Source organism: Zosterops lateralis (assembly GCF_965231275.1).
Source record: "Zosterops lateralis genome assembly, chromosome: 30".
In the NCBI taxonomy this organism is placed as follows: domain Eukaryota; kingdom Metazoa; phylum Chordata; class Aves; order Passeriformes; family Zosteropidae; genus Zosterops; species Zosterops lateralis.
The window spans coordinates 3,091,875-3,109,258 of NC_139790.1; the positions used below are offsets into that span (position 1 = coordinate 3,091,875).

At 44.7% G+C, this 17,384-nt stretch overlaps 1 protein-coding gene across 1 annotated transcript; it reads right to left on the minus strand.

The window, feature by feature from the left end:
• Window positions 1-383: 383 nt before the first annotated feature.
• Window positions 384-16,987, minus strand: ADRA1A (adrenoceptor alpha 1A; the record flags this gene model as incomplete). Its single annotated transcript, XM_083880336.1, has 2 exons — window positions 16,049-16,987; window positions 384-880 (listed from the first exon to the last, which is right to left on the minus strand). The coding sequence occupies exons 1-2, from the start codon at window positions 16,929-16,931 to the stop codon at window positions 384-386; spliced, it is 1,380 nt and encodes a 459-aa protein (XP_083736462.1). The 5' UTR covers window positions 16,932-16,987.
• Window positions 16,988-17,384: the final 397 nt, after the last annotated feature.

A 17,384-nucleotide genomic window follows, 5' to 3' on the forward strand; every position in this document is an offset into this window, starting at 1 on the left:
CTTTGTGGGGAGGGGTGGAATCACAACATGGCTCTGAAGGTGGAGCTGTCAGAGGGTGTGGAGGCTGAAATCAGCACAGGCTCTGTGGTTGTCTCCTCCTCCCCCACTGCCCCTCAATGAGAGAAGAGGGAGCTTCGAAAGAGGAGAATAGAGGGATAAACCTTTAAATGCCAAGAAAACACCCGGCAGGTGCTGGACCCTCAGAATACCAGCTCACTGTCTGTGAGGGGCTCCATTCACCCCCCACCACTCACAGACATCCTTCCTGGAAAGATTTGACCCCATTTCCCCTGTCTGCACCCGGATCCTTTCAGCCACCACCACATCGACCCCAACCTCCCCACCAAACACCGGCGACATCCCGCGACGCCCCCGAGGGGAGGTCACACATCCTCCCCGCTCTCCCCCAGGGAGATGGAGTGGATTTTGATGGTGGGCACTTTGCAGTTCTGGTGGCCCAGGCTGGTCCCCGAGGCGCCCGCACAGCAGCAATCCTGCAGGAACCCTTTGCTCTTGGCCTTGGCGGCCGTGCAGTCTTTGGGGACGGCGCTTTTGGCCGAGAAGATCTTCCACTCGCACACCCCGTCCGACTTGGAGATCTTGTAGAAGGTTTCCCCCGAGCCCACGGGGATCCTGACCACCCCCCGGCCCCTCTCCACGCTCTGGCCAGCAGGATGGTTGAGGTTGAAGCTGGGGGTTTGCTTCTTCGCGGGCTGTTTCCTCAGGAGGCACTGGGCTCTCAGGACGTTCTGGAACGCCTTCTTGAACTCTTGACTCGAGCACGGATAGATGATGGGGTTGATGCAGCTGTTTAAATATCCCAGCCAAAATGTTATTTTAAAAAGCGTGTCCGGGGGTTTGATTGCAGGAAAGAAAGAACCTAAAATGGAAAATACGCAAAAGAGCGTTAGGGCAGAGGCGGTGAGGAATTGCAGGTAACCAAAGAAACTAAAACACTGGGGAAAAAAATAAATAGGGTTCTGTTCCGTCTCGAAAAAATTGTGGCTGGGAATGTAATTCCTGCAGGAAGAACTGTTTCAGGGTCTGTGGTGTCGTACAATTACATGGATGTTCCATCAGAAATCAATTCAAGGGAGCTGTTTGATAATTGCCAAAGTTATATTCCCATTTGCAGCCAAAGGGCTGAGTCCAGGGGCAGAGGAAAATTCCCTCCTCAGGGACTCCTAATTCAAGATTCATTACCCAAATGACAGCAGCATCTTGGAGGTCACCACGAGGGGCTGCCGATGGCAAGAAAATCACATCATTTCAGAGGGGTTAGAGAAAAAGAGGGAAAATCTAACTATCCACATTCTGCCTCATGGACTGCAGCTAAAATTGAGAGAAGTTAAAGGAAAGGTTCCTTCACATATCAAGGAACACTGGGGAGGGTCTCATAGGCAGCCATATTATATATATATATAATTATTATTTATATCTATCTCTATATGTCTTTATATATCTATATAGCCATATATTTATATATTCTATTATTATTTATATCTATATGTCTTTATATATCTATATATCCATATATCTATATACTTTATTATTATTTATATCTATATCTATATGTCTTTATATATCTATATATCCATATATTTATATATTTTATAATTATCGTTCTAGTTATATATTTATATCTATATCTATATTTATCTCTCTATTTATCTCTATACACACATATTCTAATATCTACTTGCAATGTTCCCTTCCAAAGATGATTCGAAGAGCAAGAACTTCAACGGCTCCTTAGTAAAAAAAGCACTTTGGCATTTATTTCCTATAGAATTATGAGTTACCTGCTGATTAAAAAATCTTGGGAATGTTTTTCCTGAGGCCAAACCTTTGGTTTTATTAAAAAAAAAAATCCCAGACAGAAAATTGATATGTTTTGGAATTTATAGTCAAATTTATAATAAACAGGACTTTTGTCTTCCTGTTTCCCCTGGAAAAAACTGTAAGCACGTGGAAAGAAATATTGTGGAAGGTTTGGACACGGTGCATCCATCATCCTCTGCAGTTTCACCACGTCTGGGAGCAGCTCCTGAGCTCACCAGGGATTGATCTGTTCCCTGGACCTCTCCAGGCTGAGGAAAAGCTGAAAATTCCCTCTGAGGATGCTGTGACTGAAATCTGAGAGCTGCTCAACTGCTCCAACCCTTTCCCTCAGTCTTTGTCAAACAAAGCTGCAGCACTTGCAGGAAATGCTCCTGAGTAGCCAAAACAATTCTTAGGGTGGTTTTGGCTGGGTGGGAATGCACCAAAATCCTGCCTGGGCCAAGGAAATGTGCAAAGGAAGATATTAAGGCCAGTGAATAGCACAGAGAATTCATTTCAAGGGTGAAAACTGAATATCTCAGCTCTGATCACCTTCCAGCTCTGCTGGAGGACACCTCCATGGCACCCGGGATTCCACCTGCTCCACTGGGAAATTTTACTCTGAGAATTAGGTGCAATAATTCTGTTTTCTCAGCCCTGGCTGGTGGTGCCCAAAGTGTCCAAACTTGAACTGGCAGCCACCAAATGGTGGAGGATTGAAGGGAAATGCTGATCCCAGCTCCACCTGCTCCCCCTGTGCTCACTGCTCTGGAGGGAACCTGGGCACCCTCCTGGGTGCATTTTTTAGGATAAATGGTTTTTAAGATTGATTCCTCCCCTCCTTTGCTGTGTTCTGAGTCACTGGGACACATTTCAGGATTTCGGAATGCTGGATAGATATATCAATTTATATATTTATATATATTATACATTATATATTATATATTATATTTAAATTATATATATATATATATATATAATATTATTATATTATAGGCTGAGGAGCCTTGCAGGGTCTCTGTTCTGGGGCCAGGGCTCTGTGTGTGCTGCAGGGCAGTGACACCAAGGCAGGATCATCACAGGATGGTTTGGGGTGGGAAGGGACCTCAAAGCCCCCCCAGTGCCACCCCTGCCATGGCAGGGACACCTCTCACTGTCCCAGAATCTTGCAGCTCTGTTTGGTTTTGCTGCTTTTTTTCTGCCTCTTTTTATTTGGTGTAGCTGAAATCTGGTGGCTGAGGCAGAGCACAGGTGGGGGTGATGCTGCTCCAGTGCCTGGGGGAGATCAGGGCTGTGTCCATAGAGAATCCCAGACTGGTTTGGGTTGGAAAAGGACTTTAAATCCCATCCAGTGGGATTGAAGTGGGAAGGGACACCTCCCACTGTCCCAGGCTGCTCCAAGCCCTGTCCAGCCTGGCCTTGGACATTTCCAACAATCCAGGGGCAGCCACAGCAAATCTGGGAATTCCATCCCAGCCCCTCATCACCTCCCAGTGAACAATTCCTGTCCAATATCCCATCCAGCCCTGCCCTCTGGCAGTTTGAAGCCATTCCCTGTGTCCTGTCGCTCCATCCCTTGTCCCCAGTCCCTCTCCAGCTCTCCTGGAGCCCCTTTAGGGTCACTCAGCCTTTCCCAAAGCTCTCCCCTCCCCAGGCAGGGCAGGACACACCACAGGAGCTCTGTGTCTGCCCTGGAGCAGCTGAACCTCTGCTCCCAACCTCAGACATGACCTGGGCACCAACCAGGGTCTTGCTGCCTCCCTGGTAACTTCTGGTTGCCCCAGGTAGAGCAGTTTCATCATTAATATCAATATCAACTTCTGGTTGCCCCAGGTAGAGCAGTTTCATCATTAATATCAATATCGACCAGATTTTAGGACCAAAAATGTTTTGCTAAGAGAAAACGAATGTTGTTTTGCAGCCAAGCACAAGCAAGCACTCATATCCACAACCTCAAATTTCTCCTCAGCAAATTAATGCTCCTCTCCTTTAGTGAGAACCAACCAAATAACATTCTCAAAGAACTTTCTGGCTGAAGTCATTGGCAGATGAAAAATAACGAAAGGCTCCTAAATGCCCAAATCACGCTCGGGTTTTGTTTTTTTTGTTTCTTCCCTCATTTAAATGCAGTGGATCTGCTGCTTTCCCATTCTGTGGTGATTAAAAAAAAAAAGATGAACCAAATCCCGGGTTTAGGGGGAATCAGCTGTGTGAGGCCAAGTGTAAAACCGGGTAAACAATAACAATTCCTGTTTGCTGCAACTCCTCACTCTCTCCCCAGATGGAATGCAAGGGCTGTGCCAAAGTCTGATAAAAATAGAAAACAGCCAGTGTCAGAGTCTGTCCCTTGCTCTTTTTTTGGGGTGGGATCTGCATGTTAATTTATTAATGTAGCCTTTTTTGGTCCATCAGTGCAGGGACTCGGTGTTGCCTCGGAGAAACGCGCAGTGGAGGAAAATGAAGGAGCTTTGAGGGCACTGAGGCTTTGCTGTCCACAGACCCCACCACACACCACACACCACACGGAATTGGGTTGGGCTGGAAGTGAAAAATCATCAAATCCCAATTCTCTGCCATGGCAGGGACACCTCCTGCTGTCCCAGGTTATCCCAGCCTGGCCTTGGGCACTGCCAGGGATGGAGCAGCCGCAGCAAATCTGGGAATTCCATCCCAGCCCCTCCCCACCCTCAAACTGGGAATTTAACCCCAATATCTAACCCAAGTGTACCCTCCTTCCCCTCAGAGCCATTCCCCCTGTGCCATCAGTGGTAAAATCTCCCTCTCCAGCCTCCCTGGGGGGTGTGTTTGACACTCAGGGGCCACAGGAATCTCTGTCCTTCTATTGCAGCCACACAGTCACCTCTGCAGCTCAGAAATATTCCCTAATCTTTCCTGTTGGCTGCCTGAGCATCCAGGAAAAGGGGAAAATATTTTCCAAATCCTTGAGGAATGGTGTTCCCCCCCTACAGAATCCTAAGAATGTGTCCCTTTCTTCCACTTTCTTTTCCTAGAGAATTATAGAGTTATCTATAGATACAGTTTTCTATAGAATTATAGAGTTTTCTATAGAATTATAGAGTTATAATCAGAGTTATCTGCTGATTTAAAATCTTGGGAATGTTTTTTCCTGGTGCCAAACCTTTGGTTTTATGAAAAAAAAATAAAAATGGTTTCATAAGCCTTTAATATTCAATGATGTTGTTGTGATCAATCTCAGCGGCTGATGGGGCTGGTAATGAGCAGGAAGAATTTTCAAACGGGGTGGCAAAGTGGGTTGTCCAGTGCTGAGCCCTCAGCTTGGGTCAGATGAACTCAAAGGAGAAATAAAACAAAAGTTTTGTAGGTTTTTTTTGGTTTTTTTTTTTTTTTTTTTTTTTTTTTACAATGACCATAATTAATCATGAGGTTAAACAAGAGTGGTGAATTATCTCTTTTTTAGGGGGTATGGTGTAGGTTTTTTAGGGAGAGCAGATAGAGCTGGGATCAGCATTTCCCTTCAATCCTCGACCATTTGGTGGCTGCCAGTTCAAGTTGGGACATTTTGGGCACCATCAGCCAGGGCTGAGAAAACAGAATTATTGCACCTAATTCTCACAGTAAATTTTTCCAATCCTCTCCCTGCAGAGCAGGTGGAATCCCAGGTGTCCTCCAGCAGAGCTGGAAGGTGAACAGAGCTGAGATATTCAGTTTTCACCCTTGAAATGAATTCTCTGTGCTATTCACTGGCCTTAATATCTTAATTCATTGCACACTGCCAGGAATGAAATGGTAAATAGTGGTAAACCTGATTAAAGTTTAAAGGCTTCACCTGACGCTGTCTCCCTGCAGTCTGTGCTGGAGGAACAGCAAAAAAAAAGGCTTTTAGAGGTCTTTTAATGCATTTTGAAGCGTGGATTGAGTAAATGATGCTGGAATTCCTGCTTTGTTTTCAGAAAGGTTGAGGCCACTCAAGTGTCAGTAGCACAATGCAATTGCTTCTTGTAAAATGAAATAAAATAAAATGTACCGTGAGCCTCCCGAGATCTTTTGCCATTAAGTGTTTCATCACTCATCCCTGGAAATGTCAGGGTTGCATTTTCTTCCCTCATCATTTATTTTCCTGTTTGTCAGCTGCAAGTTTCTTCAGCTCCGAGAGATAAGTTTGCCACGTCCCTCCTGGTGAGTAAGTGCCAATTCACTCCCAAAGATGTAATTTGACTTTGTCATTTGTCACAGGAGCTGCCTGATTATGGGTTGTTTAAAAACCAGCCCTGAATGCTGTGAGTGGTTTCACTGACGGACAGCAGAGAGGGGATTGGAACCTGCCAGGCTGTAAAAACTTGTGTTGTTTACTCTGCATCATCTCTGCCAGCACCACGGGGATTTATTTTGTGACCCAGGAACCCTTTTGTGGTGCTAAAAACCATCTCAGCTCAAACCCAGCTCTGCTACAAACCCATCTCTGCCACAAACCCATCTCAATTCAAACCCATCTCAGCTATAAATCCATCTCAGCTATAAATCCATCTCTGCTACTGAATCTCGCAGCTCTGTTTAGTTTTGCTGCTTTTTTTTCCCTCTCTTTTTATTTGGTGTAGCTGAAATCTGGTGGCTGAGGCAGAGCACAGGTAGGGTTGATGTTGCTCCAGTGCCTGGGGGAGATCAGGGCTGTGTCCATGGAGAATCCCAGACTGGTTTGGGTTGGGAAAGGACTTTAAATCCCATCCAGTGGGACTGAAGTGGGCAGGGACACCTCCCACTGTCCCAGGGTGCTCCAACCTGGCTTTGGGCACTGCCAGGGATCCAGGGGCAGCCACAGCAAATCTGGGAATTCCATCCCAGCCCCTCCTCACCCTCCCAGTGAACAATTCCTGTCCAATATCCCATCCATCCCTGCCCTCTGGCAGTTTGAAGCCATTCCCTCTGTTCTGTAATTCCCTTCATTTCCCTTGTTCTGTAATTCCCTTCATTTCCCCAGTTCTGTAATTCCCTTGTCCCCAGTCCCTCTCCAGCTCTTGGAGCCCCTTTGGGCTGGGAACAGGAAAATGCTCTGATTCCAAGGAAGCAAAGCTCCAAACTCAGGTCCTGGGATCTGCCTCAAAGCCATCAATCCAGCAGCTCTTCCAGAGCCATAAAAACCCAGAGGATGAAGCCCAGAGCAGCACTGATATCCCAAAGGGAATTAACTGTGCACCAGGGCCTCCCTAACATCTCTCATGGCTCCACAAACATTGATAAATCTGCTGCATTTTATGTTCCCAAGGCCAGTGTTAGCTCTAAACTTTATTCCCTGAGACAAGTGTTCCGTGCTGCATCTCAGGCCGTGACACGATCCACCCTCTGGAAAGTGTATTTATAAATACAAGTATATATATATATATATATATAATATATATATATATGTTGCTTCAGACATTCAACAGCTGCCCCCTGTACACACAAGAGCTCTCCCAACACGTCCCATATGCTCCCACTGCTCCCTTATGGGAAATAATTTTTTATGGAATTGAAAAATGGTGTCAAGGAACCTTTGGACAGCAGGAAATGATCCTGGACTCTGCACAATCCAATTAACACGAGCAGGGCAGGAAAAGCAGAGATGTGAGGAAATCCTGCACTTTCCAGATGTGCCTCCCCAGGGCCTGGAATATTGTTGCTGTTCCAGAGGGAAAATGGGAAGGATTTTGTGCTTGGCTATTCCTGATCCATAACAAACAGCCACAGAAAGAAAAGGGAGTTTATTTTCCCTCCCAAAACCCTGAATTGAGCTCTCTGAGGCACCAGGAGGTGTCTGGGCACAGGTGGGAGGTGGAAGGCTCAGGGCAGCAGGAATGGGTCAGCCTGGGAAACTCTGCTCCAACAATTTGGATTATTTCAGGCCTAATTTATGCTCCGTTTCATATTGTACCCACTCAGGATGGATGATATTTCTGGCAAATGTCTCAGCAAGGAGCTATTTCCAGATTGGCTGCGGGCAGCTGCAGATTTAGAAAGACGATAAAAAACCATGGGAAGGTAAAGTGAGGATTTGTAAACCCCAATAATAACCACATTGTCTCACAAATCAGTGAAATTGTTACTCCAGTTCCAGTCCCCGAGCTGTTACTGCGGTGGATCTGGATCACACTGCTGATATTTTGGGGATATTTGATGTTTGCCCTGAAGGCCTCACTCTTGGAGTCATTCACCCACAATAAAATAGGAAGTTTCCTTTAAATTTTTTTTTTAAAAAACAACTAAAACAAAGAAAACCCAATCAACCAATAAAACCCAAAAAACCCCACAAAAAAACCAAACCAAACCCAAACCCAAACCAAACCAAACCAAACCAACTCAAAAAACCAAACCAAACCAACCCAAAAAACCCAACCCAAACAAAAAAAACCCAAATCAAACCAAAAAAACCAAACCAAACCAAACCAACCCAATCTGAAAAAACCCAAAACAAAACAAAAAAAACCTACCAAAAAATCCCAACCAACCAACCAACCAACCAATCAACCAAAAAAACCCAAAAAATCACAAAAAAACAACAACAAAACCGAACAAAAAAAAAACAAAAAAAAAAAAAAAACCAACCAAAAAAAAAACCAAAACAAAACCACACACACAAAAAAACCCCACAAAAAACAAAACCCAGAGAAGCCCAAAAAAAACCCACCAAAAAAACCCCAAACAATCAGAAAACAGTTTGAAATCTGGTTCTGTCTCAGGCTGTCTCACGGGTTTGTTGCCTGTCACGATTTTGGAATCCTTGGAGCTGCAAAGCAGGAATTATCTCCCTCAGCCAGAGCCGAGCGTCTCTCCCGTTATCCGAGTTACAGACAAATCCTGACATTGGGCTGGGAGAATCTCTCACCGCGGGCTCTCCATCACTCCCCAGCCCTGAATTTGCCTGTGGGATTTGAGAGTGAGTGAAAAAATGTCTCTGCTGCTTCCTGAGGGTGGTGGCTGCACCAGGAGGGACATTCTGAGCTGAGGACAAGTTCCTGTGACACTCATGAGACACCACGGGAGTGGTTCCCCAAGCACAGCTAATCCACCCTCCCTTCTTTGTTTTTTAGGATAAATGGGTTTTAGGATTGATTCTTTCCCCTCCTTTGTTCTTGTTTTGAGTCGCTGGGACACGTTTCAGGATTTGGGAAAGGAGGAGAAATGTTGGCCTGGGGATGTCCATGGGATTTTTGTCATTAGCTGAGTATCAGCCCAGACCAATGGTGACTTTCTGTGATTATGAAAAATTCCCCTTCTGATTAGCAAAAAAATCTAGAAAAAATCCCTTAAAAACCCTTGAAAAACCTAAAAAAAATTAAAAAAAAATAAAAATAAAAAAAATCCATGAAGTTCTCCCCATTCAATGGTTTATCTCACACACACACTTGTGCTCTGTGACTCAAGGAGTGCAAACATCCCTCCTCTCCCCGAGCAGGGAGAAAGAGAAGGAGTTTTATTTGGGTTTTTTTTCCCTCATTTTTATATCTCTTTCCCCCTCTCTTTTCTCACTGAGAAGCACTGAAATATTAACGTGGGGAATCTCTGTTGGTTCTGAGTCACTGGGACACGTTTCAGGATTTGGGAAAGGAGGAGAAATGTTGGCCTGGGGATGTCCATGGGATCTTTGTCATCAGCTGAGTTATCAGCCCACACCAACAGTGCCTTGCTGTGATAATGAAAAATTCCTCTTTTGATTAGCAAAAAACCTAGAAAAAAAAACTCTTAAAAAACCTAAAAAAATATTAAATAAATAAATCCCTGAAGTTGTCACCATTCAGTGGTTTATCACACACACATTTGTGCTCAGTGACTCAAGGAGTGCAAACATCCCTCCTCTCCCTGAGCAGGGAGAAAGAGCTGGAGTTTTATTTTGGTTTTTTTTTCCGCCACCTTTATATCTTTTTTCCCCTCTCTTTTCTCACTGAGAAGCACTGAAATATTAATGTGGGGAATCTCTGTTGGTTCTGAGTCACTGGGACACATTTCAGGATTTGGGAAAGGAGGAGAAATGTTGGCCTGGGGATGTCCATGGGATCTTTGTCATCAGCTGAGTTATCAGCCCAGACCAACAGTGTCTCTTTGTGATTATGAAAAATGTCCCTCTGACCAGCAAAAAACCTAAAAAACTCCCTTAAAAACTCCTTAAAAAACGTAAAAAAAAAAAAAAAAAAATCCCTGAAGTTCTCCCCATTCAATGGTTTATCTCACACACACACTTGTGCTCTGTGACTCAAGGAGTGCAAACATCCCTCCTCTCCCTGAGCAGGGAGAAAGAGAAGGAGTTTTATTTGGGTTTTTTTTCCCTCATTTTTATATCTCTTTCCCCCTCTCTTTTCTCACTGAGAAGCACTGAAATATTAACGTGGGGAATCTCTGTTGGTTCTGAGTCGCTGGGACACATTTCAGGATTTGGGAATGGAGGAGAAATACTGGCCTGGGGATGTCCATGGGATCTTTGTCATCAGCTGAGTTATCAGCCCAGACCAATGGCGACCTTCTGTGATAATGAAAAATGTCCCTCTGACCAGCAAAAAACCTAAAAAAACTCCCTTAAAAACCCCTTAAAAAAAACCTAAAAAAAAAAATCCCTGAAGTTCTCCCTATTCAATGGTTTATCTCACACACACATTTGTCCTCTGTGACTCAAGGAGTGCAAACATCCCTCCTCTCCCTGAGCAGGGAGAAAGAGCTGGGCTTTTATTTTGGGGTTTTCCCCCCACTTTTATATCTTATTTTCCCCTCTCTTTTCTCACTGAGAAGCACTGAAATATTAATGTGGGGAATCTCTGTTGGTTCTGAGTCACTGGGACACATTTCAGGATTTGGAAATGGAGGAGAAATGTTGGCCTGGGGATGTCCTTGGGATCTTTGTCATCAGCTGAGTTATCAGCCCACACCAACAGTGTCTCTTTGTGATTATGAAAAATGTCCCTCTGACCAGCAAAAAACCTAAAAAACTCCCTTAAAAACTCCTTAAAAAACCTAAAAAAAAAAAAAAAATCCCTGAAGTTCTCCCCATTCAATGGTTTATCTCACACACACACTTGTGCTCTGTGACTCAAGGAGTGCAAACATCCCTCCTCTCCCTGAGCAGGGAGAAAGAGAAGGAGTTTTATTTTGGTTTTTTTTTCCGCCACCTTTATATCTTTTTTCCCCTCTCTTTTCTCACTGAGAAGCACTGAAATATTAACGTGGGGAATCTCTGTTGGTTCTGAGTCGCTGGGACACATTTCAGGATTTGGGAATGGAGGAGAAATACTGGCCTGGGGGTGTCCATGGGATCTTTGCCATTAGCTGAGTTATCAGCCCAGACCAATGGCGACCTTCTGTGATAATGAAAAATGTCCCTCTGACCAGCAAAAAACCTAAAAAAACTCCCTTAAAAACCCCTTAAAAAAAAACTAAAAAAAAAAATCCCTGAAGTTCTCCCCATTCAATGGTTTATCTCACACACACATTTGTCCTCTGTGACTCAAGGAGTGCAAACATCCCTCCTCTCCCTGAGCAGGGAGAAAGAGCTGGGCTTTTATTTTGGGGTTTTCCCCCCACTTTTATATCTTATTTTCCCCTCTCTTTTCTCACTGAGAAGCACTGAAATATTAACGTGGGGAATCTCTGTTGGTTCTGAGTCGCTGGGACACATTTCAGGATTTGGGAAAGGAGGAGAAATGTTGGCCTGGGGATGTCCATGGGATCTTTGTCATCAGCTGAGTTATCAGCCCAGACCAACAGTGCCTTGCTGTGATTATGAAAAATGTCCCTTCTGACCAGCAAAAAAACTAAAAAAAACAAAACAAAACAACAAACCTTAAAAACCCCTTAAAAAAAAAAAAGTCCCTGAAGTTCTCCCCATTCAATGGTTTATCTCACACACCTATTTGTGCTCAGTGACTCAAGGAGTGCAAACATCCCTCCTCTCCCTGAGCATGGAGAAAGAGCTCGAAGTTTTATTTTGGGGTTTTCCCCCCACTTTTATATCTTTTTTCCCTTTCTTTTCTCACTGAAATATTAACGTGGGGACTCTGTGCTGGTGTGTGTTGCTGCTCTGAGCCCAGTGAACCCCCTGAGAGGTCACGTTGTGTCAACAGCAGAGATGGAAAAATGCACTTTATTTTTTTGGTCTATGTCTAATGAAAGCTTGAGTGGTTCTCTTTGACTCCTGTTCAAAAAAAAAAAAATCACCACAAAATAGTAAACAGAAAGCAGCTGCAGACAGGATTAGAGGATTCCCTTGACAGTGTTTGTGTCAGTTCACGAGTTTAATTTACTCCTCGACCACAAACACAAACACCCTCCAGCAAATCCTCTTTTTTTTGCTTTCCTAATCACAAGGATGATTGACAAATGCTGAAACCTTTCCTTCTCCCTTGCCCAGTTTAGGAATTTGTTTTCCCCTGTGGCCTCCCAGCTCAGAGTTTCCCTTTCTATTTCTCCCAGCGTCAGAAATCAACACCTACACCCAGAGCTGAGCCACAGGGAACAGGCCACGAGCAAAGCTCTGGGAACTCATTCTCTTCTGAGTGTTTGTTAAAAAATCATCAATCCCAGGCCAGAATCATTTTTGCAACACCCACAACACCTTTTTTTTCCATCATTTCTGTGCATATTTCACCTCAAAACCACCTCCAAGCATTGTGTTTTATTTTGCAGAAAAGAAACCTTTTGGAGAATTCTGAGAACAACATGAAAATGTCTTCCAGTTACAGGACAAGGTCTGTTCTGTCACTTGTAACATAAAAATTTTCATCACTGGGGGCTTTCACTGATTTCTGCTTGGTTCTGCTCACATCTGATGAAAATCTGATTTCTTCCAGGGGAAACCAAAGTTCTCACAACTCTGTTCTACAGAAGTTTTGTGAGCAGTGAGTTCACGCTCCAGCACGCAGAGGAAAAGCAAATATCATTTATTTTCCTGCAACAGGATTATCATTTCCTGGTTTTGTTTTTTTTTCCCCACAAACATCAAGGCAAGTGAGAAGAAGGTGTGTTGGATTATTGGGCTGAAGGATTTTGCACAGCACCTCTGGAATTAAACTTAAACCAAGACAGGAATTAAAAAAAAATAACCCAAACAAACAAACTGTTCCTTACACAGGCTGAAACTGGTGCCTTTAACAGCCCAGTTTCAATTCAGATAATTTTTTATGGCAGTGATTTTTCATTTTTTTTCCCCAGTTATTTTCAGCAGGATCAGCCAAGATGAATATTGTGCCTTTCCTGGCATCCTTCAATCCCTCTTGCCCTTCCCATTCCTACACCTCAAAGGTTTCAAAGGTTTTATTCTATATTTCAGTAATAAATTGTAACTGCTTGGATGCAGTTCCTGCCTGGCCGAGTGGATGTTAAGGGATGTGGAAATCCTGAAGGTTCTGTAAATCACAGTGAAACTCATCCAGCCTTGGGGAAGTTGAGCACAGGTGTCTGCAGAGGTTTGTGCAGCACTTCAAGAGTGTCTTGTCTGGTGGGAAATCTGCACTGGGAGCTGTCTGGGTGATGAAATCATGGAATTATGGACATTTAGGCTGGGAAAGTTCTCTTGGATCATCCAGTCCAACCATCCAAGTCCACCTAGAGGGGATGTCTGTCAGCACACACCCCACACCCAGCAGGTGTTCCCTAATGGGGGAAGAGTTTCAGTTCACCTTCAGACATTTCAGGAATTTTAGCTGGAAAGTTCTGTGCCTTTCTCATCGTAACTGGCTCAGCACCAGCACAGGAGCATGGACTGGGCTGGGAGAGTGTGACTCAAAGCCTGTTTTTGCTCTCATTGGACCCAGAGCCAAATATTAAGTACTAAAGAGAAAGAACAAAGACGTTCCACGCATTTTCAAGGTGCAAGTAGGACACTTATCTCTGTACTGTGCTCGGCTTTGCCTTTGTTTTTGTATAATTTTCTTTCCTTATTAAAACCTTTATGCTTTTTCAAGACACACTCAATCACACCATTTCACTAATTGATTTTTGCCATTTCTCTGCAAGGGCTGGACCCTCAGAGGTGTTGGGGAAACCCAGAGATGTTCCTTGTGGTACCTCCACATCTGCCAAATCCTTCCAGAACTGACTGGTGGAACCACATTTTGGTCTGTCCCATGGCCACATCTGTCTGATGTTCTGGTCTGTGCCATGGTCACATCTGGTCTGATGTTTTGGTTTGTCCCTTGGCCACATCTGTCTGATATTTTGGTCTGTGCCATGGCCACATCTATCTGACCTTTTGGTCTGTACCATAGCCACATTTGCTCTGATGTTTTGGTCTGTGCCATGGCCACACCTGTCTGATGTTCTGGTCTGCCCCATGGTCACAAAGCTGCAGAGCTGCTCAGAGTTCTGGTTGCCCAGCCATGTGTGCTGTGAGCTCCACCAGGGTTACAATAAAGAGTTTAAACACCTGGAAAGTCAAATCCCTGCTCCAAGATCCTGTCAGGATCATTTCCCTTCCCTATCCCAGCTGGACGTGGCCTCAGGACAGACCTGAGAGTGGTTGTTGTCTTTTGGAAAGTGCTCTGCATCAAGATGTGAGTCCTTGGCTTTTTTGAGGAGCTTTTTAGTGCCATTTGTCTGTTTAGTAATTTTTTTTTTTTTTTTTTTTGTCCTTAAACAAAAGCAGCTAATAAGTTTTGAAAGCCCTATAATATACGCTTTAAAAATAACCCAGTAACCCCCAAAAACAGAGAAAAAAATCCCTTCAGAGTTTCCTTACAAGGGACCAAAGGAAGATGCAAAGCCATTCTGGAGCTCAGAATATTTCTCAAAACCAAAGGAAATTTATTAACGACAGCTCTGTTGTGGGCAACCACATCTGCAGATGAAAAAGTGTGTTTAATGTGTTTAAAACCCTTTTCTGAGTATTTCAGTCATCTTGGCCAGCACATTCCAACGTGCTGACATCCTGGCCAGCACCAGCCAGGCCCTCGGGGCTCCTCCTTAGGAAACAGCTCCAACCCAGCACTTCCCAGGATTGACCAAGAGGAAAAAATTCTGAATTTTTTGGTGGTGTTTTTTTTTTTTTTTTTTTTTTTTTTTTTTTTTTTTTTTTTTCCACATTAGCAACAGGTTTTTGTGCGTCTTGATAAATCTTGGTAAAACCAATAGAGGTTAATTGGAAAAGAACAGTTATTTAGAAGTTTGAAAAAAATAGAATTAAAAAAGAAAAGAGAAACAAATGTTTCTTTTCATGTTTAGGTGAGGCTGCTTTACTTCCTTTCAATTGTCCGTATTGTTGTCTTACTAACCAAAGCTTCCATAACACCTGACTTTATTTCTCCTGTGCAGCATAAACCCTTTCCATAAGAAAAGCCCTGAAATTGAGCAAGTCACAGATTTTAGTTTCCACGTCTGAAAAAGCCCAATATTTAATGGCAGAGCCCAGCTTGGTGTGATGAGCCATGTCCCTCACCCTCAGCCATAGGTATGAAATTAGTATTCTGCTTTTACATCCTGCAACTGCATCAAAGGTAACCAAGCAAGGTTTTAATTAAAATTCTAATTACTTCTTTATATTCCAGCAAAGCAGAACAAATCCCCAGCTTTGCTCCTCTTTGGAATGACAACTGGAGGATAAATATTCATCCCCAGCACGGTGGCTGAACCCGTGTTTGGCCAGTGGGCTCAACGAGTTCCCAGAAAAGAGGCAAACCAGAGCAGTATAAAATTAGTTGGAAGGACCCTCAGTGCTTTCTCCTGACTGCTCATGTCAAAAATTGGATCAAAAGATTAATCTTTGTTTGGAGTTATGGTATCTCACAGGATGAACTTCCTGATAGGAAGATGATGTTATTTTTTTTTCCTTAGAGTGGGAATCATCAGTGCAGAACACTCCAGGAGATCTGTGAGCAGCTTCTTCAACCATGAATGGATTTTCATCCTGACCTTTTATAGGTTTGAATCATCTGGCTGCAAACATAAACACACAAACCCCTAAAGATCCTGTTCCTATGGCAGGGATGGCCACAAACATCTGCTCCAGTTCACAAAGAGGATTTTTCTATGTGGAAAAAGTACAAAATTGCTCCCCTGGTTTTCAGAACTTCGTTTCTCATCAAACCAGAGACGTTTGGTCTCATTTGAGACTCACGCTTTTTTCACGCTCTCTGCTTTTTGCTGGTGATTGTTTTGATTTTTTTGACAGCTTTGCAGGATGAAATCGTTCCCTGTGAGCTTTTCTTCTCAGCATCACCACACCCAGCCACCAGCACAGCCCTCCCTGCCCGGAAAAACGCTCTGGAAGATAAAGAAGGGGTTCGGCTCTACTTACCAAGAGGCATTACTACAAAAAACGGGAGCCAGCAGAGAACGAAGCATCCTACAACTATCCCCAGGGTCTTGGCAGCTTTCTTCTCCCTGGAGAACTTGAGCAGGCGCACGGAGAAGTGGTGTTTGCTCTTGGCGTTGGGCGCGGAGCCGCCGGTGCCGGGCGCGTTCCTGCGGTGGATGCGCAGCGTCACCTCCTCCGAGTGGGATCTCTCCGTCTTCAGCCCCGAGCTCAGCCCTTTGTTCTCCCTCTTGGCCACCACGTAGACACGGCAGTACATCACCAGGATGATGATCAGGGGCAGGTAGAAGGAGCCCAGTGCTGAGAACAGGACGTAGCCGGGCTCCTCGGTGATCTGGCAGATGGTCTCGTCCTCGGGGGCCGGCTCCTTCCAGCCAAAGAGGGGCCCGATGGAGATGACCAGGGACAGTGCCCAGACACACAGCAGGGCCAGCAGCCCCCTCCTCTCTGTCACGATGCTGGGGTACCTCAGGGGGTAGCTGACCCCGATGTACCGGTCGATGGAGATGATGCACAGGCTCATGATGGAGGCCGTGCAGCAAAGCACGTCCACGGCCGCCCAGATGTTGCAGAAGATCCTCCCAAAGACCCAGTAGCCCAAAATCTCCATGGTGGCTGAGAAGGGCAGGACGGTAGAAGTCAGCAGGAGGTCAGCCACGGCCAGGTTGATGATGTAATAGTGGGTGACGCTCTGGAGGTGTCTGTGGCAGGCCACGGACAGGATGACCAGGATATTGCCCAAAACCCCAAAAACAATCAGCCCCCCCAGGATAACACCCAGCAAGATGGCCTTGGAAATGTTCACGGGCTCCACGGAGTGGGTGCAGTTGGAGCACTCAGAGGAGTTTCCAGGGAGGAAAGCCATGGCTGGGAATGTCCATGTGAGGCTGCTGGACTTCAGCCCCTTTCCAGGCAGGAACAGTGGCAAGATCAGGCCTTGGAAGGTCCTATAGGCAACATCTGCCTGGCCTTGCTGGGGAAAAGAGTTTTGGAGAATGTCTTAGAACTGCAGCACCAGCAGCAATGAGAAAGATCAGGAAACATATTAGAAAACCTACCTTTGCTCCTCTTTCACCAGAATGGCACAGTTGATACTCACCAGTTCCAAGCCAATTTTAACTCCTTCTGCATTTTCCTTGGGGTGCACAAGTGGGGCTACACAAACCTGAGGCTGTTTCTCCCACTTTCCAGGGCCACCTGATGAGAAACACTGGAGCTGCAGGTTAAAATCATTTCTGTCCTTTGGGGGAGGTTCTGCATTTAAGGAAAGCAAATATTCCAAAGGGTCTCCGATTTTGCTTCTCCTGAGAGGAAATCA